This window comes from Bubalus bubalis, chromosome 5 (assembly GCF_019923935.1).
Source record: "Bubalus bubalis isolate 160015118507 breed Murrah chromosome 5, NDDB_SH_1, whole genome shotgun sequence".
Classification (NCBI taxonomy): domain Eukaryota; kingdom Metazoa; phylum Chordata; class Mammalia; order Artiodactyla; family Bovidae; genus Bubalus; species Bubalus bubalis.
The window spans coordinates 23,248,777-23,272,437 of NC_059161.1; the positions used below are offsets into that span (position 1 = coordinate 23,248,777).

The following is a 23,661-nucleotide window of genomic DNA, read 5'->3' on the forward strand; positions in this document are numbered from 1 at the left end:
CTGACCCAGGGATAGAACCTGTATCTTCTGTGTCTCCTGCATTGCAGGAAGGTTCTTTCCCACTGAATCACCAGGAAATCCCCTTATACTATGTGATAGTTGCTGATTCTCTGTTTACCTTGAGCCTCTGCTTAGCATACTCCCCCCTCTGATCTCTATTAGCCGATTGAGTGCTTCCACATAAATGATTTTAGAATGATTACTCTGATGCAAGAGTTAACTGAGTTAATTTTTAGGTTAGGATGGAGAAAGACTAAAAATAGAAAGCAAGTCAGTTGATGCAGAAGTTCGGCTTTAGGGGGACCAAAGATGACTAGAGATAGCACTTAGCTGAGCGACTTCACTTTCACTTTTCACTTTCATGCATTGGAGAAGGAAATGGCAACCCACTCCAGTGTTCTTGCCTGGAGAATCCCAGGGACGGGGGAGCCTGGTGGGCTTCCGTCTATGGGGTCGCACAGAGTCGGACGTGACTGAAGTGACTTAGCAGCAGCAGCAGCAGCATTACAATTATATTCATATATGTTTGTTTCTCCCACCTGCACTCATTTGCAGACAAGAATCATATCACTAGAGCCTGGTACTGTGTCTAAAACATAGTTGTTGTTGTTCAGTCACTAAGTTGCATCTGACTGTTTGCGACCCCATGGACTGTAGCCTGCCAGGCTCTTCTGTCCATGGAGTTCTCTCATCAGGACTACTGGAGTAGGCTTGCCATTTCCTTCTCCACTAAAACACAGTAGCCACCTAATAAACATTTGTTAGAAACAATGAATTAATGAATGAGTAGATGAATGAATAGAATGAATAAGATATAAAAGAGGCCATTGTGACTTCTTAGAAAAACACACGACTATTTAGGCTCATTCCTTAGTCAAGTAGGGAAAAGTTAAAAATCCGCATCTGAAGGGAAACAGGGCCATTTTACCATCTTGCTCATCATTACTCTCTTCCCCAAACTTTGGATGTCCTCCGGGTTGCTGGTGTTCCTCATAAAACCTGCTCCCCAGAACTGAGCCTAGGCTCCAGATAGAGCCTGATCAGGACTCAGAGCATCTCTTCCAGTCATTATCCCTTTTTAAGAGAGCCCCAAATTGTTGGCACACTTTTAATGGCCACATCACACTTTTGATTCATACAAAGCTTATGCTTACAATTATGTTCACATTGATTACTGTAAATATAAGTATCTATCAGCTAGGTTTACACAGCTTTTATATCCTAAAGTTTAACTTCATCCCTGTAAATTTTCACGGTGTTGTGTTGAGACCACCATTCAATCCTTTCAATTCTTACCTGCAATAAGTTTGAATCCTTAGCTCTGTCATAGTCTTCAGTGCTATGACCATCCCCCCAACTTTGCAGCATTCATCCAGTAGGCAATTATGAGTCCCTATTGGATACTGAACACAGATGGTAGACATAGGCCTTCCTGAACAATAAATCTTTTTGAGGACTTATTAGTGAGGAAATGCTCATTGTACTTAGCTTTGCCATTTCATACTCACATATGAAAGAGGCTTAGGAGGGGAGATATACATTCTCTGTGGGTCAATGACTCCTCATATTTCAAGATGACTCCTTACTATATAAGGCACAATCTTGCCCCTGTAAATGCCACACTGAGATGAATACCTCCCTCACATCTCTTTTTCAATCACATGCTAAACATCTCCTTGAGGATGTCCACCATTTCTTCAAATTTACTGCTGAACCCCATGCCATGCCTCACCAAACACTTTCAGTTATAAAGTATTTTCAACTGAAAAAGAATCTTTAACAAGTATCACCTCATTGGAAAATCACAATATTCCTCTGAGGTAGTCAAAGCAAGTAGCTGCTTCTTTGCTTCTTCCTTGCATCATTTCACTGATTAAGTCATTCTACTAGCCTACTGAAGCCAACTCATCAAACCTAAAAGCTAAAATCCACAGCATGGCCTAATAGGCTGTGTGGCCTGTCCTGTCCAACTAATCTCTGTTTAGCTCATTCTCCTCCAGCTTATGCTGCTCCTCTGGTGGTTTGCATGTGGCTCACTCCTATACTTCCTTTAGATATCTGCTCAAAGGTCATCTTTTCAGTAAGACATTCTCTGGACACCTTACACAGCAAGCATAACTCATTGTCTCCCTCATTATTCTGAATTTCTTTCCACAGCACTTATCACCATCTGGCATAGCATGTATTCACTTGTTATTTGTTGATTGCCTGTCTTCTCATGCTAGACTATAAGTTCCATGAGGGAAGGAATTTTTTTCTTTACCACCTGCAGTGTCTAAAAGAGTGCCTGGTCTGGATTACATGCTCAAATAACATTTGTTGAATATCAATGAATATGAATGAACATATGGTTAAATTATCATCACCAGATGGTCAACACCGAAATCAGATTTATTATATTCTTTGCAGCCAAAGATGGAGAAGCTCTACACAGTCAGCAAAAACAAGACCGGGAGCTGACTGTGGCTCAGATCATCAACTCCTTATTGCCAAACTCAGAATTAAATTGAAGAAAGTAGGGAAAACCACTAGACCATTCAGGTATGACCTAAATCAAATCCCCTATGACTATACAGTGGAAGTGAGAAACAGATTTAAGGCACTAGATCTGATAGATAGAGTGCCTGATGAACTATGGACGGAGGTTCATGACATTGTAGAGGAGACAGAGATCAAGACCATCCCCATAGAAAAGAAATGCAAAAAAGCAAAATGGCTGTCTGTGGAGGCCTTACAAATAGCTGTGAAAAGAAGAGAAGCAAAAAGCAAAGGAGAAAAGGAAAGATATAAGCATCTGAATGCAGAGTTCCAAAGAATAGCAAGGAGAGATAAGAAAGCCTTCCTCAGGGATCAATGCAAAGAAAGAGAGGAAAACAATAGTATGGGAAAAACTACAGATCTCTTCAAGAACATTAGAGATACCAAGGGAACATTTCATGCAAAGATGGGCTCGATAAAGCACAGATTAAAAATGGTATGGACCTAACAGAAGCAGAAGATATTAAAAAGAGGTGGCAAGAATACACAGAAGAACTATACAAAAAAGATCACCATGACCCAGATAATCACGATGGTGTGATCACTCACCTAGAGCCAGACATCCTGGAATGTGAAGTCAAGTGGGCCTTAGAAAGCATCACTATGAACAAAGCTAGTGGAGGTGATGGAATTCCAGTTGAGCTATTTCAAATCCTAGAAGATGATGCTGTGAAAGTGCTGCACTCAATATGCCAGCAAATTTGGAAAACTCAGCAGTGGCCACAGGACTGGAAAAGGTCCGTTTTCATTCCAATCCCAAAGAAAGGCAATGCCAAAGAATGCTCAAACTACTGCACAATTGCACTCATCTAACACGCTAGTAAAGTAATGCTCAAAATTCTCCAAGCCAGGCTTCAGCAATATGTGAACCGTGAACTTCCAGATGTTCAAGCTGGTTTTAGAAAAGGCAGAGGAACCAGAGATCAAATTGCCAACATCCGCTGGATCATCAAAAAAGCAAGAAAGTTCCAGAAGAACATCTATTTCTGCTTTATTGACTATGCCAAAGCCTTTGACTGTGTGGATCACAATAAACGGTGGAAAATTCTTTAAGAGATGGGAATACCAGACCACCTGACCTGCCTCTTGAGAAACCTGTATGCAGGTCAGGAAGCAACAGTTAGAACTGGACATGGAACAACAGACTGGTTCCAAATAGGAAAAGGAGTACGTCAAGGCTGTATATTGTCACCCTGCTTATTTAACTTATATGCAGAGTACATCATGAGAAACGCTGGGCTGGAAGAAGCACAAGCTGGAATCAAGATTGCCAGGAGAAATATCAATAACCTCAGATATGCAGATAACACCACCCTTATGGCATAAAGTGAAGAGGAACTAAAAAGCCTCTTGAAGAAAGTGAAAGAGGAGAGTAAAAAAGTTGGCTTAAATCTCAACATTCAGAAAACGAAGATTATGGCATCTGGTCCCATCACTTCATGGGAAATAGATGGGGGAACAGTGGAAATCATGGCAGACTTTATTTTTTGGGCTCCGAAATCACTGCAGATGGTGACTGCAGCCATGAAATTAAAAGACACTTACTCCTTGGAAGAAAAGTTATGACCAACCTAGATAGCATATTCAAAAGCAGAGACATTACTTTGCCAACTAAAGTCCATCTAGTCAAGGCTATGGTTTTTCCAGTGGTCATGTATGGATGTGAGAGTTGGACTGTGAAGAAGGCTGAGCACTGAAGAATTGATGCTTCTGAACTGTGGTGCTGGAGAAGACTCTTTAGAGTCCCTTGGACTGCAAGGAGATCTAACCAGTCCATTCTAAAGGAGATCAGCCCTGGGATTTCTTCGGAAGGAATGATGCTAAAGCTGAAACTCCAGTACTTTGGCCGCCTCATGCAAAGAGTTGACTCATTGGAAAAGACTCTGATGCTGGGAGGGATTGGAGGCAGGAGGAGAAGGGGATGACAGAGGATGAGATGGCTGGATGGCATCACCGACTCGATGGACGTGAGTCTGAGTGAACTCCGGGAGTTAGTGATGGACAGGGAGGCCTGGCGTGCTGCGATTCATGGGGTCGCAAAGAGTCGGACACGACTGAGTGACTGAACTGAATATGCTCTTTCTTCGGCTCTTTACTATTCACATTTTAAGAATCCATATTTTTACATAACATCCTTCTTAAGTATTAAGCACACATTTACTTCCATTTTCTCTCCCTCAACCTTAAGATACACATCCTCTGGAACAATTATTCTATAATTAAAGCAAGCTAATATTTATTTTGCACTCATTATGAGCTAATTACTTTGCTAGGCATGTAAGGATTATTATGCCTGACATGAATGTAGAATGGTAGTAACACAGGCTCTGGAGTCAGAGTTCAATCACTGTACTGTTACTGTATGATAACTGTTAACTGTCTCAATCTCAGTTCTCTCTTACACAAAATGGAGATAATCAAAATATCTGCTTCTTAGAGCTATAGTGAGCATTACATAAAATAAATTATACCAAATGTTTTGTTTTATTGGTAAAATAGGTAGATGATAGATACATGGTAGATAAATATAAAGCTTTCATAGTACCATATATACATATATATGTGTTTGTGTGTATATATCTTATTATGAATAGGTAATTTACCTGTATTGTGACATATTTGAGATTTGAAATGAAAATCACAAAATCCTAAGAATAAAATTAGCATTAAAATTATGTGGAAATCACATTACTAGGAATGGCAGTTCAGCTCAGTTCAGTCGCTCAGTCATGTCCAACTCTTTGCAACTCCATGAATCGCAGCACGCCAGGCCTCCCTGTCCATCATCAGCTCCCAGAGTTCACTCAAACTCATGTCCATCCAGTTGGTGATACCATCTAGCCATCTCATCCTCTGTTGTCCCCTTCTCCTCCTGCCCCCAATCCCTCGCAGCATCAAGGTCTTTTCCAATGAGTCAAGTCTTTGCATGAGGTGGCCAAAGTACAGGAGTTTCAGCTTCAGCATCAGTCCTTCCAATGAACACCCAGGACTGTTCTCCTTTAGAATGGGCTGGTTGGATCTCCTTGCAATCCAAGGGACTCTCAAGAGTCTTCTCCAACACCACAGTTCAAAAGCATCAATTCTTCGGTGCTCAGCCTTCTTCACAGTCCAACTCTCACATCCATACATGACCACTGGAAAAACCATAGCCTTGACTAGATGGACCTTTGTTGGCAAAGTAATGTCTCTGCTTTTGAATATGCTATCTAGGTTGGTCATAACTTTCCTTCCAAGGAATAAGCGTCTTTTAATTTCATGGCTGCAATCACCATCTGCGGTGATTTTGGAGCCCCAAAAATTAAAGTCTGCCATGGTTTCCACTGTTTCCTCATCTATTTCCCATGAAGTGATGGGACCAGATGCCATGATCTTCGTTTTCTGAATGTTGAGATTTAAGCCAACTTTTTCAATCTCTTCTTTCACTTTCTTCAAGAGGCTTTTTAGTTCCTCTTCACTTTATGCCATAAGGGTGGTGTTATCTGCATATCTGAGGTTATTGATATTTCTCCTGGCAATCTTGATTCCAGCTTGTGCTTCTTCCAGCCCAGCGTTTCTCATGATGTACTCTGCATATAAGTTAAATAAGCAGGGTGACAATATACAGCCTTGACGTACTCCTTTTCCTATTTGGAACCAGTCTGTTGTTCCATGTCCAGTTCTAACTGTTGCTTCCTGACCTGCATACAGGTTTCTCAAGAGGCAGGTCAGGTGGTCTGGTATTCCCATCTCTTAAAGAATTTTCCACAGTTTATTGTGATCCACACAGTCATAGGCTTTGGCATAGTCAATAAAGCGGAAATAGATGTTCTTCTGGAACTTACTTGCTTTTTTGATGATCCAGCGGATGTTGGCAATTTGATCTCTGGTTCCTCTGCCTTTTCTAAAACCAGCTTGAACATCTGGAAGTTCGTGGTTCACGTATTGCTGAAGCCTGGCTTGGAAAATTTTGAGCATTACTTTACTAGCGTGTGAGATGAGTGCAATTGTGTGGTAGTTTGAGCATTCTTTGGCATTGCCTTTCTTTGGGATTGGAATGAAAACGGACCTTTTCCAGTCCTGTGGCCACTGCTGAGTTTTCCAAATTTGCTGGCATATTGAGTGCAGCACTTTCACGGCATCATCTTTCAGGATTTGAAATAGCTCCACTGGAATTCTATCACCTCCACTAGCTTTGTTCATAGTGATGCTTTCTAAGGCCCACTTGACTTCACATTCCAAGATGTCTGGCTCTAGGTGAGTGATCACACCACTGTGATTGTCTGGGTCGTGAAGCTCTTTAAGAAATTATGCATGTCAGGAGTCTCCAAGAAGTAAAGATGAAAAACCAGCTTGCTCTACCCAGAGTGTTGGCACCAGTTGAGTGATGTTGCCTTGGAACCCTGAGGAGCCCTCCCTGTCAGCCTGTTTTTTTGGCCACAGTTGCTTAAATTCAAAGCTGGCCAGAAACCTATGATTTCTAGCCTGATGTGTAGAGATGAGTTAGGCCAAGTCACTGTTGATTATCTGCAGAATTTGAGCAACAATTTGCAAGAGGCTGAGGCAATTAGCAACTGGATATGAATCTTAAGACTCAGTGAGATAAAGCAGGAGCCACAGAAAGCTGAGTCATTTTAAACCAAAGCCATAAGAGAATAGGAACTATGAGTAATCCAGCAAACTAGGAACAAGGTGTGAATGGTGCAGATGCACCAAGATGTAGAGAACCTTGCAGAGAAATGAAGTGCAAAACGCGCCTTAGTCCCTAGCAGCCTTGGAGCTCCAGTGCCTTTGTAATTCTACAATAAATCCTTTTTTTTTCTTTTTAAGTTAACTTGAGTGAATTTCTGTTTTTTACCACCACAAAAGCTAAATGTTTGGTAGGAACTTGGCTAATCTCTGACATCACCTCAAAGAGGCCATTACTCATTGAAGGGCCCTGCACCCCTTTGCGGAGTCTGCTCTTTCTCTCAATCACTGTCTCTCCAGCTAATGAGGATGCATCTTACTTCCTGGCTACTTTAATGACTATTTCTCTGATTATAAACTTTACTCCATGTTTCATAGTTTCAGAGCCATCTGGGAGTTCAGCCACTCAAATAATGAGACAATGAGTAAAATGGCTTCCCAGGGGTCTTTCCTGGTGGCTCAGTTGTGAAGAATCCGCCTGCCAATGCAGGAGACATAGGTTCAATGTCTTGTCCGGGAAGATTGCAAATGCTGCAGGCCAACTAAGCCTGTGCACCACAACTACTGAGCCTGTGCTCTAGAGCCCGGGAGCCAGAACTATTGAAGCTCACACATTCTAGGGCCCGTAAGCTACAACTACTGAGCCCATGTGCTACAACTACTGAATCCACATGCCTAGAGCCTGTGCTCTGCAACAAGAGAGGCCACTGCAATGAGAAGTCTGTGCATTGCAACCAGGGAAAAGCCCATGAACAGAAGCAAAGACATGGTGCAACCAAAAATAAAATAAATAAGCAAAATTGTTTTTAAAATGGCTTACAGCCTTTCCCTCAGCTAATACATTCACCTTTCATGGGTATCTTTAGTTATTTTACTTACATCTGAATATGGCAATCCTACCACAGTAAGGGAGCCAGCAGGAAGGATGGCTAGAATATAGATTCTGAATACCCATCTTCCTTCAATACAGAGTAGCATACTCTACCCTTCTCAAACTCTTGCCCAACACTGTCATTTCCCCCATGTCACTGATTTTGCATTCATATATACGTCAATTCATTTTAAAAATATCAATTGAGTACTTCCTATGTTACAAGAACTATGAATAAACAGCCTAAAGTTTTGTACAAGAGACAAATAACAATGGACAATGATAATGCATGAATGTGTGCACACTAAGTCCCTTCAGTCGTGTCCAATCTTTGCCATCCTATGGACCATATTTTGCTGGCTTCCTCTGTCCATGGGATTCTCCAGGCAAGAATATGGCAGTGGGTTGCCATTTCCTTCTCCAGGATCTTTCTGACCAAGGGATTGAGCCTGAGTCTCTTGTCTCCTGTATTGGCAGGTGGGTTTTTACCACTAGTGCCACCTGGGAAGCTTACGTAATTATAACATTGTGTTAACTTACATTATAACATTGTACTCAAGGAGTTGGCAAACTTTCTCTGTAAAAGGCCAAATAGTAAATATTTCAGGTTTTGTGGGCCACACAGTTTCTATTGTAACTGCACAACTCTGCCACATGAAAGCAGTGATAGACAACATGTGAATAAATGCATGTGACTTCATTCTGATAAAAATTAATTTACAAAAACAGGTCCTTAGATAAATTTAGTCCACAGGACATAGTTTGCCAACCACTATATGAGGGTAAGAATATTTGTTTATTCAACAGTTATTTCTTGAACACTCATGGCATTTGTTTTTCTAAGTGCTAGGGTAAATAATAACTCAAATATACAAAAACTCCCTCTCTAATGGAACTTGCATTCTAATGGAGAATATGGACATTAAGCAAAAATTAAAAATATGTAGCCTGTTAGTGTCAGATTCTAAAAAGAAAAATAAAACAGAGAAGAAATCACGAAGAATTAGAGGAATTGGGATTTTAAGTGAGGTCACCAGGAAAGGCTTCACTAGAAGGTGACTTTGAAAAAAAAGCCTGGAAGGAAGTGGGAAGACTAGCCATGTAGGAATCTGGAGGATGAACATTCCAGCAGAATGAAAAGTCACTGAAAAGTTTATGCAGCAGGAGTGTGTCTGTTAAGCCAAGGGACAATGAGAAGGCCACTGTGGCTGGAATGGAGCACACAAGGGAGGCCTGGTGGGAGATGAGGCCACAGAGTAACTGGTACCAGACCAGTGAGGCCCCCTTGGTCACTGCACTGCTTGAGCTTGACTCTGAGTGAGCTGGGAAGCTGCTGCAGAATCCGGGCAGAAGAATGACTTGATCTGAAGTGTAGTCTACTAGGGTTACTCTGGCTGCTATGTTAAAAACAGACCCGGGCGGGGCAGGGGTGGTATGCAAGAGCAAAAGTGGGGAGACCTCTTAGGAGGCTATTGTAGTAACACAGGTGAGAGACAATGGGATTAGAGCAGAGTGATGGCAATAGGGGATGAAAAGTGGTACGAATGAAATGTTGTGTGTGTGTGTTAGTTGCTCAGTCGTGTCCAACTCTTTGAGACCCTATGAACTGTAACCCACCAGGCTCCTCTGTCCATGGGGTTTCCCAGGCAAGAATATTAGAGCAGGTTGCCGTTTCCTTTTCCAAGGGATCTTCCCAACCCATCTATCCAACCCATGTCTCCTGTGTCTCCTGCATTGCAGGCAAATTCTTTACCCACTGAGCCATTGGAGAAGCCCATCTGAACGAGGGATCAAATGAGATAAAATGGTAACCCACTCCAGTATTCTTGCCTGGAGAATCCCATGGACAGAGGAACCTGGAGGGCCATAGTCCATGGGCTCACAAGAGTCAGACATGACTTAGTGACTAAACCAACCTCTATTTGAGGACAGAGGACTATTCCTAGGAAAGAGGGAATGACATGGGGACTGGACTTGAAAGTAGGAATTAGCCAAGCATCAAGAGAAGAGAATCAGGTCTACTGCTGCAGATAGAGCTCCTGATGAGAAGTGAGAGATGCATGAGGGTTCAGAAAATAAGTGAGTCAGCATCTTCCTCCTGAGGGTGAAACAAATCTTCAGAAAAACCCATGATGGCCAAACTACATATTCCATCCACTCCCCAACCTACTTCTCTGCGACTTCTATTCAGTCACTAAAGTAAAATGCAAACAGAGTTCCTAGAGGGGGAAAAAAAAAGAAAACATGTGTAAGTGTGCAGCTGTATTTCAGATTCCTAGGCTTAAAGTCTAAGAAAAGATCCCTAAGTGAAATCCGCTGAGACAGACTGGCATCCGGCCAGGGTACTAGGGCCAGCACCCCAGCTCCTAGGAAAATACCCAAGTATCTTGAACAACTGAATGTGTTTGGAGACCAGGGTCTCTCCTAAAATTTTTCTAAGAGGAAATATTTTTAACCCAGACATACCACAAGGCTCTCACAAGTCGGCCTATTTGGCTAGAAAATAGCCCCGAAAAGGAGAAAAACAACCTCTCCCCATTCACCTGGGGAGAAAGATTCACTGAGCCAGCTAAGTGAACAGAAAAATTGTGGATATGATTTACTCCATAAAATATTACCTATTGAAACTATGGAGAAATTGGCTTGTAGGAAAGCAACTGAGAGACATTTCTATTTGTTAGTACACTTTCTGAGCTTACCTGCAAGTTATTCTCCTATTCTTTCCCTTCTATTCCCTTTGCCAGGTAAAGTGAGTATGAGAAGGTGAGATTTGTTTCTTTAGAGTTTGTGTGGCCTGTGCATATTGCAGTAGAGGGGTTCAGAGGTTTTCTTGCTGTTTGGTTTTAAAGTTTCTCCTTCATTTATTTTCTCTCTGCCCTCTTCTACCCCCTTACACTTATTTTCCCTATCCATGTTTTTTTTGGCTGCAGGGAACTTTGAATCCCAACTTCAAAAGAAACCTATAATGAAGCCTGGCTGATGTTTAACAGATCTGCCGCTGCAGGGGCCCAGTCCAACCGTTCCTTTGGCTCAACAGCCACAGAGGGTGAGTGAGCAAAGCACAGCTAAACCAGAGCACCCAGCTCTGTGCAGCACCGATTTCTCCACCTGTTCCCTTGGATGTCATGTGCATCTGCCCTCCTGTCCTGAGATACACATCCAAGAGTGTGCAACTGCAGGCACCACTCTCTGGCACGCTCTTTTAGGGCACCTCCCAGTCCACTCTCTTGAGGACCTGTTTAGAGGGAAGTGGACCATGCTCTGGGGCTTCCCAGGTGATACTAGTGGTAAAGAACCTGTTTGTAAATGCAGGAGACACAAGAGATGTGGGCTCGATCCCTGGGTTGGGAAGGTACCCTGGAGGACGGCATGGCAACCCACTCCAGTATTCTTGCCTGGAGAATCCCCATGGACAGAGGAGATGGGTGGGCTACAGGTTATGGAGTTGCAAAAGAATAAGACATGATTAAAGCAACTTAGCACAAACGCAAGCCTGGACCATGCTCTAGCATTGCTATATACAATAGTCTTTCTGCCCTCAAACTCCTCACCATCAAAACTCAGGCAATGAGGCAGAGAACAGACAATGAGGCACCAAGACACAGAGACCTCAGCCCACCAGAGGCATCAGTAAACAAATGCATGACATCGTCATCCCATTGTCTGCTTCAGAGCATGGTGACACTAGGTGGCTAATGACTCGCTTAAACTATGCTCAGTCATTTATTTTTACTTGGTGATTGTCCTCCTCCACATGATAAGAGAGTGATAAAATCTGACAGAAACCAAAGCAAAGAGGTAAACACGATGTTCTAGATTTGGTTGGATACTAAACTCATGTGAAAAGGGGAGGGAGAACGAGGGATGGAAAGTAGATTCAGCAACAAAGCACCCTTCATCTCTGGGACATAATTTTAGAGAGAAAAACAACAAAAATAAGTCATGACCAAAAAAGAAGTTGCAGACTGCAAAGGTCAGGGAAGCTGGGTTTCCCTTAGGGCATAGACATTCCCTTCGCTTGGCTTTCTAAGATGCATCATAGGGAGTAGCCAATGACATTTGGGATTTTACTAAAGAGGATTTTCAAGCCCTCTTTCCCACAGCAATTGTAGACCCTCTCTTAGGGTAGCTACGATGTAGAAATAGACATCTGGCCTATGTAGCCTTCACTTTCCACAAGCCAAGTTTCTCTATCTTGGTAATTCTGCTCAACTGGCTGGGTAATGTTATCTATAATTCATATCTCCTTCTGACCAGTCCCAAGTCTGATAAATACTCTGCCTTTGATAGGTGCATCTGGGTTACAGATGTTTGGTGCAGGAGTCCTCAGACTCCCTCCTCCTCTCAGAGCCTTTGGGAGAGGAACTCCTTTGGGCTACATTTCTGGTTTCTTGCTGTGGATGGGGGAAGAGGGAACACTAAGTAGGATTGGAAAAATGAAGAGGATTGTTCATAGAGCCATCACTGTGCTTGCATGTTAGTGATCTGTCTGTAGATATGTCCCCCACTTTCCAACCAATGCTGTGAGTTCCTGAACAGAGGGACTCTGTGCCTGGCACACTCTGCTCCTCAAAAAATGCCTGATAAAACATTTGTAGAAGTTGGGTTCTTCAGAGTCCCAGAGTGAACTTGAGCACTGTGATTTAATTGTAACAATACAGATGCTATGCCATGCCTTGCCGTGCAGTACCTGAATGCTTAGTCGTGTCTGACTCTCTGAGATGCTTTAAATGATAGCCCACCAGGTTCCTCTGTCCATGGGGTTTTTCCAGGCAAGAATACTGGAGCAGGTTGCCATTTCCTTCTCCAGAGAATCTTCCCAACCCAGGAATCAAACCCATGTCTCCCATATCTCCTGCACTGAAGGTGAATTTTTACTTGCTGAGCCATCAGGGAGGCTCCATAGAGATGCTGCTGCTGCTGCTGCTGTTACTGCTGCTAAGTCACTTCAGTCGTGTCCAACTCTGTGTGATCCCATAGACGGCAGCCCACCAGGCTCCCCCGTCCCTGGGATTCTCCAGGCAAGAATGCTGGAGTGGGTTGCCATTTCCTTCTCCAATGCATGAAAGTGAAAAGTGAAAGTGAAGTCTCTCAGTCGTGTCCAACTCTTCACAACCCCATGGACTACAGCCCACCAGGCTCCTCCATTCATGGGATTTTCCAAGCAAGAGTACTGGAGTGGGGTGCCATTGCCTTCTCCAAATAGAGATGCTAGATACTGGTAATTTAGTTCAGAGACAACCACTAACTCCACTAAGTCCTAAGCCCTCATAGAAATCCAGAGATCTACATCTCTGTGAATTCAAAGTCCTTTCAAACAATCTAAGCTGTGGCACAGAAAAGCACTCTATGTTCTGCTTTTAGTGGGTCAGACTGGATTTAAACCTGGGTATTTAGATAAAATTATTAAACCCCTCCACTAAGATATGAGCACTTATTCTATGTATTCTTTATATTTGTCTCTTTGCTTGTCTTACTGTGTCTGGCACATCAGAGAAACTTGATAAATAATTGTTTTTCAAAATATGGTTCCTGCCAATAAGAGTTATGAAAAACATTCAATGTTTTTAATAATAAAAATTTAGCATGAGAAATACAAAGCAGAGAAAGTGGAGTAGAATAAAAGGTCTGTACATGAAATAAGTATAAGGGAACTGAGAAAAAAAACCCACTGTCTTCAGGATTCTCCCCTTAAAAGAAGAAATTCACAAATAAGTATCCTTTTTTAACTCATAATAATAGGGCTATAAAAGTGTGTTTCTTATTGTGAATAAGCACTATACACTTGAGAAAATCCACCAGCATGAAAGACAGATCAGAATTAAGAGGGGAAAAAGAGGAAAAATAAAAGTTGACTACAGATGAATCAAATATACTGCACCAGGAAAAAAATTCAGAATTCATCTTACTTTTAGCCTCAGAAAATGGCTGCATCCTTAAAAACAGACTAATATAGAAAAATGAGAGTAAAGTCTTAAATATATGATTGCTAAGATTAAAAAAAAAAAATTCAGCAGAAGATTTAGAAGATAAACTCAAGGAAATCTCCAAAAAATAGAACTAAATAACAATGAGATAGAACATATGAGAGAAAAAGGACAGAATAAATTCAGATCATCCTCCAGAGGTTCAGAGGGTTTCAGAGATCAGAGAACTAAGAAATATCAACCTAATAATTTCAGAAAATTTACCAGAGATAAGGATGGCATCACCGACTCAGTGGACATGAGATTGAGCAAGCCTCGGAGATGGTGAAGGACAGGGAAGCCTGGCATGCTGCAGTCCGTGGGGCCTCAAAGAGTCGGACACGACTGAGTACTGAACAACTGATCAACAACAACAACTACAACAAAGGGCCTGTGTCCAAACTGAAAGAATCATTGAATATCAACAAAAGAAGAATAAAAGGCCAACCCTTCAAAAAATTATCATAAAATCCCTAAAGTAACACGGCTAAAAATCCAAAATGATTCTTAATAGGAAAAAAATTCACCTCTAAAACACATAATTATTAGAATAGAAGCTAGAGACAATTAATGAATTTCTTCAAAAATTTAAGAGAAAATATTTCCCAACTCAAATTTTACACCAGGACAAACTATCCGTTTTGGGTAAAGGCAAAATAAAAGCATTTTGAGAAATGCTTTTCTGGAAAAGTTACCTAAAACATCCTTTCTTAGAAAGTTACTTAAGGAGGTTTTCCAGGAAAAAATTAAGCTTTAAATTAAGAGATATTCATGCAATTCAGGACACAGTGACTCCAATCCTCCCAAAAAATCAGTGATGAGAAATTTCAGGATAACCACTGTGCAGCAGAACTAAATATAACTGGTGAAGTCGGAAGAGGAGATAAAAGTGGAATGAACTGGAAGGGAGAGCTCCAGAGGAGTGTTAAAAAAATTAAAAGACACTTTCAATAGATCTATTTATCTATTCTATAGATAAGATAAAGCATTTGAAAATGAAGACATCAAAAAGGAAGGAAGATAGAAGGGAAGGAGGAAATAGAGACTCAAGGGATAGGGTCCATGTGTATGGGGAAGTAGAAGAGCTATGCCAGAAAGAAAGCATAGTAATAGAACAGAACCTTGTTCTGCAACCAAAGAAAAATATTTTATAGTCACAATATTATAAATATATATAACTGAGTCAACTACAAACAGTAAAATTAAAACATTAATTTTAAAATATATTAAAAAATGCAGATGCAATGTGGGAGAAAATAAAACTCTCATTGTTATAATAAAAGCAAGTCATAATATTTAAAACTAATGTTTAAACATAATGTTTAAAATGGATGAAAATAAGTTGATCCAGTGGTTCGGACTCTGCACTTTCACTGCCAAAGGCGTCGGTTTGATCCCTGGTCAGGGAATTAATGCAAGCCATGTGCATGTTCCCTGCCCAAATTTTTTTTAAAATAAAATAGATGAATCAAGTAATATAAATATAATGTTTGATATTACCAAAAAGGCAAGTAAAATAATTAAAGATGGGAGTAAGGCTAGAGAGTAGAGAAGGACGAGGAAGAGTTAGGCAGAGGATTGCCATTCCTTATTTTTTGGTACAATTGTCTTCAGTACATTTGATATTTTAACCAGGGGCATTTATTTGGGCTTCCCTGTGGCTCAGTGGTAAAGAATCTGACTGCCAAGGCAGGAGACTCAGGTTTGATCCCTGGGTCAGGAACATCCCCTGGAGAAGGAAATGGCAAGCATTCTAGTATTCTTGCCTAGGAAACCCCATGGACAGTGGAACCAGGTGGGCTACAGTCCATGGGGTCACAAAAGAGTCAGATACAACTTAACAACTAAACAACAACAACAACCAAAAAAGTATGAATAGTTCCTTTTATTCCGTAAAGCAAGTTTTGCATCTAAGGGTAAGAAAGTTTGAAACACATCTGGGTCCACAGATAGAAAAGGATAAGTTACCATGGCAACTCTGAAGGAGTAAGGTGAATAAGTTATAAACCCCTGGGTACGAGCAGTGGCAGTAAGGATTCAGAGATGAGGGGCCACTCTAAGGAGAAAGATGCATAGGTACCATGAAAGACATCTCTCTCAGTCAAGGCAGTGTGTTGTAATGAGCTAGTAGACAAATGAGAACAAGCCAGATTTGCCTGGAGAGCTCTCTGGAGATCCTGAGTTGGCAAACACTGTTGCTAGTGAGGTTTAGCTTCTGCTTAAGGTTATCAAAATCTAAAAACCAAACCCAAACAGAATCTTTCTTATGCAAATATTCCTGGTAATATGATCAGTTCCCTGGGTATTATTATGTAAACAAAGGCTTCCCATCTGTCAGTTCTAATAATGATAATAACTAATGTTAGTTTAGAACTATTTTTGTACTAGGAAAACTTTAGAGTTACCAAGCACTTTCCTGTACCTTGCTTCCCTGGTGGCTCAGATGGTAAAGAATTTGCCTGCAATGCAGGAGATCCGAGTTCAATCTTTGGGTCAGGGAGATCCCCTGGAGAAGGGAATGGCTACCCACTCCAATATTCTTGCCTGGAGAATTCCATGAATGAGCTACAGTCCATGGGGTTGTAAAGAGTCAGACACAACTGAGTGACTAACACACTTCCTGTACCTTATTTCATTTGCTTCACAAAATAACCCAAAGATATAGGTAACACCAAGTATTACTGCAACCCTTGCTTTACAGACAAGACATCTGGGTTTCCAAAAGTGACTTGTACAATTTACATAGCTGGTTAAGTAACAAGGGCTCTGGAATTCAACTCCATTCCCTCTTTGCAAATCTTACCATTTTTGACATCACATGTCTGAGATATAGGAGAATCTATTAATTGGTTCTAACCACCCACACATAGGGGCATCAAGAGGACTGTCCGCACACAAGACCACGAATTACCACACAAATCATATCCAAAAAATTCAAAGGCAGCCATTCAGGTATTGGGTGGAAACTGAGATCCAATCCTCCCACCTCCCACCAACACAACACCCTAGCTTAGGTGTGAGGCATTTTATATTTCATACAAAGGTACAAGTTATAAGTAGGGAACCCTTGTCCATATGCACAAATTAACAAGTTTACCACCACCTCTATCCTTTCTTAACTCCCTCTAACAGTCCTCAACCCCGGCATCAACCATCAAGCAGAAATCCTCCTATTGGCTTCTGTCTCACAACAGATGACACATCAGATTCATTTATTCATTTAAATAAACATAAAATAGACATCTATGCTTCAGCTGCTGCTCTAGGCACTGGGGATGTAACAAGAACTGATATTCTAGGCCAGGGAAAGACAAATAAACAAGTGCACAAGAAAAACACCAGAGGTGATAAGTGTTATGGAGATAATTTAAATTAGTTGACATAATAGAGATTGACTAGTTAACTTAGATTGGGCGACCAGGAAAGGTCTCACCAGGAGATGACATTTAAATAGATTTTGGAATGACAAAAGAAAACTCACCAAGGGAAGATTAAGAAAAAGAAGATTCCACGGTGAAATAGGTAGTGCAAAGCTCTGGGGCAGGGACAAGCTTAATGTGTGCCATGGAACAGACATAGAGTCTGTGAGGCTGTGTAGTGTGGGTGTGGAGAACCAGGCTGGGGTGGGAGAGAGGCTGGAGAGGTAGACTGGAGTCAGGTTGTGATCCAGGAGACAGGAGTGGGGCTCGGGTTTCATTCTAAGTGTAGTAGGAAAACATGTAAGGAGGCAAGTGACCGGATCTGACGCACCTTTCCAGTGGGATTGTTCCAAATACTGTGTGGAGAACAAAATTTAATGGAGCAAAAAAGGAAGCCTGCATTTGTGCTTAGATGTGAAACATCTTAGGTTCATAAAGCTGCTGAACTGCTCAGTCCACGTCAGAGACTAAGCACACACGGGGCTTCCTCATGAATTTGCGCTACTTTGCTGGAAACCGAAGACTGTGAAAAGAATGGAAGTGAAAGTGTTAGTCGCTCAGTCGTGTCCAACTCTTTGCAATACTATGGACTGTAGCCTGTCCATGCAGTTCTCCAGGCAAAAGTACTGGAGTGGGTTGCCATTTCCTCCTCCAGCGAGTCTTCCCAGCCCAGGGATCAAACCTGGGTCTCCTGACTCCTGTATGAGTGTGTCTATCAATGGATGCCCCATTTGTTCTCTGCAAAGATGCCCTGGCTTCCTTGGACAGATAAAGTCGTTCAGCTTCCCTGTATCTCAAGCACCTGGTGCATGTACGGCTCCCACCACATCCACAGTTGTGTGCTTCAAAGAAACTGAGTTTGGTAAGGGTCGTGTTTTCATCTTAGTCATCCGTGTGTCCCTAATTACCCAGCACAGCATCTAGGACTTGATGAAAGCTCACCAGTATCTGGTGGAGTAGATAACTTTTATTTGGAGTTTGCGTGAACACCCTTTTGTCTCCAGAAGCCAAAAAGATAAAATGACGTCAGGACTGCACCCTCCAAGCAGGATACCCCCGGCCCCGGTCCCTTACCTCCTGGGTGAGTCAGGGTCAAAGCAGGTCTTGCGCACCTCGGCCACGTCTGGGTCACAGCAGTCGCCCTCGTCAAAGTCGTTCAGCATGTTGTTGCACCCCACATGGCAGCGCCCGTCCTTGCGATTCCAGGGGTAGCACCGGCCCCGCAGGCGGCAGTCACCCCCGTCGTAGCCCGTGAGTGGGTGCTCGCACTCGGGGTCACAGTGGTCATTGCCGATTTTGCTGGGCTCACAGTTCAGCAGCACAATGCGGTGGCGCAGGGTGGAATTGTGGACGCGGTGGACGCTCAGCTGCCAGCTGATGTTGTAGCGGCTGAAGGCGTCATTGAGCACCTCGTGCTGCCGATGGATCTGCTCCTCACTCACCGTGGGGTTCAGACCCTCGTCGTCATAGATGTTCACCACCCGGTAACGGATGACCTTCTCTCCCCGGAGGGGCCAGTGCCCATTGTACTGAGAGATCAATTCCACGTTGTCACATGCTGTCTGCCCACAGAGCGGGGGCTGCAGAGGGGACAGAATCTCAGGCTCTGACTCAAAGCCCTGGAGAACCTCAAGCCGTGGGTACTTCCCGTCCCTAAAGGGGACCCACTGTTCTTCCAGGGGCTCAAAACTGGCGGTCAGTAGCAGGGTGGTCAAATCCTCCACCTCCATTGGCTGCTGAGGACTGTGCTGAAGGTGGCTTTGTGAGCGGGCTGTCGACCAGAAGACCAGGATGCCCAGGTGTCCACGGAAAGAGTGCCCATCCTCTGAGCTGTCCCCACCAAGGAGGAGAGAGCGACAAGATGCCATGAAGGGGCTGTTCAGGGGACCAGACTGATCTGGACTACTAGCCACCTGAGTGCCATCCACATACAAGGCCATGCGCTGTCCATCGTAAGTGGCTGCCACGTGTGTCCACTTGCCCGGTTGGTAGCGACTGTGGCCCATCACAGTGGTGGCTTTCTTCACTCGGTCGGTGCGAAGAGAGAAGAAGAAGCGAGCATCTCGCCTTCCCACATCCTTCCCTGAGCGGATCCCCAGGGCCCAGCCCTTGTCACTGATAGCGTGGGAGCAGTTATCAAACACACCTGGGAAAGAAGGAAGAGTCGAGGCAGAAATACCAGATGCAAAAGGGATGGAGAAAGGGAGAAGAAAACCCGTATAAATAGCAAGAATGTAGGTTTTTAATGGGAAAAAAAAATTGATACAGAGTCCCCACCTAAGATGCTTGTCCAGTACCCCATATTAGATGTTCTGGCAACATCTTTCCCCAAAGGAATTTAATTTGAGATTCCATCCAATTTAACGCAGTCCAGTATTTTTAAATAACCAAAATGGAAGCTGAAAGGTGATTTGTCACAGTGCAAGTGACAAATATCCTCACTTTGTCACAAACATTTCTCATGCTGACTTCGTATCCATGCCTTCTTCTCTTTCCACTTCCTTAGAATTCACAAGGGCCTTTGTAGTTTTTACAAAATATAGTAATCTACCCCCCCTCAAAAGATCTTTTTTTTTTTTTATCTATTGAATATTGAAATGACGAATCCTGTGGGGAAAATACGAAGACTGTAACATCCTAGACATGTTATTCCCTCTGATGCCTAAGGGCAAGAACGCCCATCTGAAGTGAACAGGTGTTCCCCAAGTAAGCAAAGGAGTATTGCCCCATGGTCCTAGACTATAAAAACCTAGTCAAACTATAAGAATGATTGTTCTTATGACCCATAATGCCTACCACAGTGCAGAAGTGGAATCTTTCCAGATAAATGAAGCTCCTTACCACATGCTGCCTTAGCATCGTATTCATTGCAGGCCCAGGACTATGAAGTCCCATAAACAAAGCAGAGAATTCCTGTAGATAACTATATCACTAAGAATTTGGCAGCAGGAAGGAGTAGTCATATGTGACAGATGAAAGAGGAAGCCTCAGACAATATGGAGGCCTCGAATGTTCCTGGCAAAGCCATCTGCAGTTATGAGTTCACCACCACCTCCCAGTACCTCTTCCTGTACATAGGCAGAGTCTATGTAGTTTACACAGTCTTGTAATTTACGTACAGGTAGTACATTCACACAGGAAATGCTTAGTAAATACTGCTTTAAGAATGAATGGATAATGGAAAAGTTGACTGGCCTTTAAATAGACACAGGAGGCTAACAAGAGTCATTCTTCCCCAGGCCCCGACACACCCCCCAGGCAAGAATTTTGCTTATTCCTCTCAACTCCTATGTAATGCACTCAAATGGTACTATCCTATGGAGAGTCTGAATTTTAAAGCCATGAGTCGCCCCATTCTAATTGCAGGCAAGTATCAAAAGTAGCTATGCTTTCATAAAAGGATAGATTATCTTCTCTTCTGTCTCTGCTGCTGCTGCTGCTAAGTCGCTTCAGTTGTGTCCGACTCTGTGCGACCCCATAGATGGCAGCCCACCAGGCCCCGCCGTCCCTGGGATTCTCCAGGCAAGAACACTGGAGTGGGTTGCCATTTCCTTCTCCAATGCATGAAAGTGAAAAGTGAAAGTGAAGTCACTCAGTCGTGTCTGACTCTTAGCGACCCCATGGACTGCAGCCTACCAGGCTCCTTCGTCCATGGGATTTTCCAGGCAAGAGTACTGGAGTGGGGTGCCATTGCCTTCTCCCCTTCTGTCTCTAGTGTAAATCAATAACTTGTGTTTTAAAAAAATAAAATGTACTTTTTAACAAAGGCAACTCCTCCCCAATCTAGTAATTCTACCAATTATACTTACAAGTGAACACTAGGAGTAATACAATGGTGATATTCTGGTTTTGTATTGAGAAAGTCAATTCCTAGGCAGGTTGATAAGAAGTCAAGAGGTCCCTGAGGAGAGAGAGGTCTGGGGTTCTTGAGGAGGAGGAAAAGACAAACATTTTTTTTTTCCTCTACATTCCTTTGTCATAGTCACATAATTTTTTTTTTTTAAGCCTCAAAATGATGATTACACAACAAAAAACTCAGTTTAAACTCTGTACTGCTGCTGAGGCTGCTAAGTCGCTTCAATCGTGTCCGACTCTGTGCGACCCCATAGACGGTAGCCCACCAGGCTCCCCCATCCCTGGGATTCTCCAGGCAAGAACACTGGAGTGGGTTGCTATTTCCTTCTCCAATGTATGGAAGTGAAAAGTGAAAGTGAAGTCGCTCAGTCATGTCCTACTCCAGCGACCCCATGGACTGCAGCCCACCAGGGTCCTCCGTCCATGGGATTTTCCAGGCAAAAGTACTGGAGTGGGGTGCCATTGCCTTCTCCTATACTGCTGCTGCTAAGTCACTTCAGTGGTGCCCGACTCTGTGCGACCCCATAGACGGCAGCCCACCAGGCTCCCCCGTCCCTGGGATTCTCCAAGCAAGAACATTGGAGTGGGTTGCCATTTCCTTCTCCAATGCATGAAAGTAAAAAGTAAAAGTGAAGTCGCTCAGTCGTGTCCGACCCTCAGCGACCCCATGGACTGCAGCCTTCCAGGCTCTTCCATCCATGGGATTTTCCAGGCAAGAGTACTGGAGTGGGGTGCCATTGCCTTCTCCGTCTCCTGTACTAGGGACTATATAACAACAATGTATCCTGCTTGAGGACAGTTTTTCCTTCCTGAAAACCTTCTGACTAATCCTGATATCTTCAGTTCAGTTCAGTCACTCAGTCGTGTCTGACTCTTTGCGACCCCATGAATCGCAGCACGCCAGGCCTCCCTGTCCATCACCAACTCCCAAAGTTCACTCAAACTCCCATCCATTGAGTCAGTGATGCCATCCAGCCATCTCATCCTCTGTCATCCCCTTCTCCTCCTGCCCCCAATCCCTACCAGCATCAGAGTCTTTTCCGAAGAGTCAACTCTTCACATCAGGTGGCCAATGTATTGGAGTTTCAGCTTCAGCATCACTCCTTCCAAAGAACACCCAGGGCTGATTTCCTTTAGAATGGACTGGTTGGATCTCCTTGCAGTCCAAGGGACTCTCAAGAGTCTTCTCCAACACCACAGTTCAAAAGCATCAATTCTTCAGTGCTCAGCTTTCTTCACAGTCCAACTCTCACATCCATACATGATCACTGGAAAAACCATAGCCTTGACTAGACAGACCTTTGTTGGCAAAGTAATGTCTCTGCTTTTCAATATGCTGTCTAGGTTGGTCATAACTTTCCTTCAAAGGAGTAAGTGTCTTTTAATTTCATGGCTGCAATCACCATCTGCAGTGATTTTGGAGCCCAGAAAAATAAAGTCTGACACTGTTTCCACTGTTTCCTCATCTATTTCCCATGAAGTGATTGGACCAGATGCCATGATCTTCGTTTTCTGAATGTTGAGCTTTAAGCCAACTTTTTCACTCTCCTCTTTCACTTTCATCAAGAGGCTTTTTAGTTCCTCTTCACTTTCTGCCATAAGGGTGGTGTCATCTGCATATCTGAGGTTCTTGATATTTCTCCCAGCAATCTTGATTCCAGCTTGTGCTTTTTCCAGCCCAGCATTTCTCATGATGTACTCTGCATATAAGTTAAATAAGCAGGGTGACAATATACAGCCTTGATGTACTCCTTTTCCTATTTGGAACCAGTCTTTGTTCCATGTCCAGTTCTAACTGTTGCTTCCTGACCTTCTTGAGAAACCTGATATCTTAGAATGTATATTATGGGAGTGGGTTTGGTAGGATCTTTCTATTACTAAGTTCTAAGCCTGTTATCCTAAAATGTAAATTGTGGGAGTGGGTCTGGTAAAATTTTCACAAACTTGAGACATTCTTTTGATTTACTGTAATAATTAATTAAAAAGTATATAATTCCATAGCTAACTCTAGTGAGGGGGGCATTCTCTGTCCCTCTTCTGATGTCTGTGTCAGGAGATTTCTCTGTCCCTTTTCTGTCCCCGTGCCAGGCTGCGACAGCACAGGAGCGGCCGAGAGGAGCTACCCCACGTTGGAGGTCAGGGGTGGCAGCCGAGAGGAGCGACCCCACGTGGCCAAGAGGAGCAACCCCACCTCCAAGAAGCAGTGGCTGCCAGCAGGAGAGCCGAGAGGAGCTACTCCATGTTCAAGGTCGGGAGGGGCAACTCGTCCAAGATAAGGAGCAGCGTCTGTGCTTTGCTGGAGCAGCCGTGAAGAAACACCCCAGGTCCAAGGTAAGAGAAACCCAAG

At 43.1% G+C, this 23,661-nt stretch overlaps 1 protein-coding gene across 1 annotated transcript in view; it reads right to left on the minus strand.

Annotated features, from left to right (window-relative positions):
* PAPPA2 (pappalysin 2) overlaps positions 1-23,661 on the minus strand; it is a 333,922-nt gene that overhangs the window by 265,140 nt on the left and 45,121 nt on the right. Inside the window, exon 3 of the mRNA XM_025285589.2 lies at positions 18,534-19,605. Within this exon, the coding sequence (XP_025141374.2) occupies positions 18,534-19,605 (1,072 nt within the window). The remainder of the gene's footprint in view (positions 1-18,533; positions 19,606-23,661) is intronic.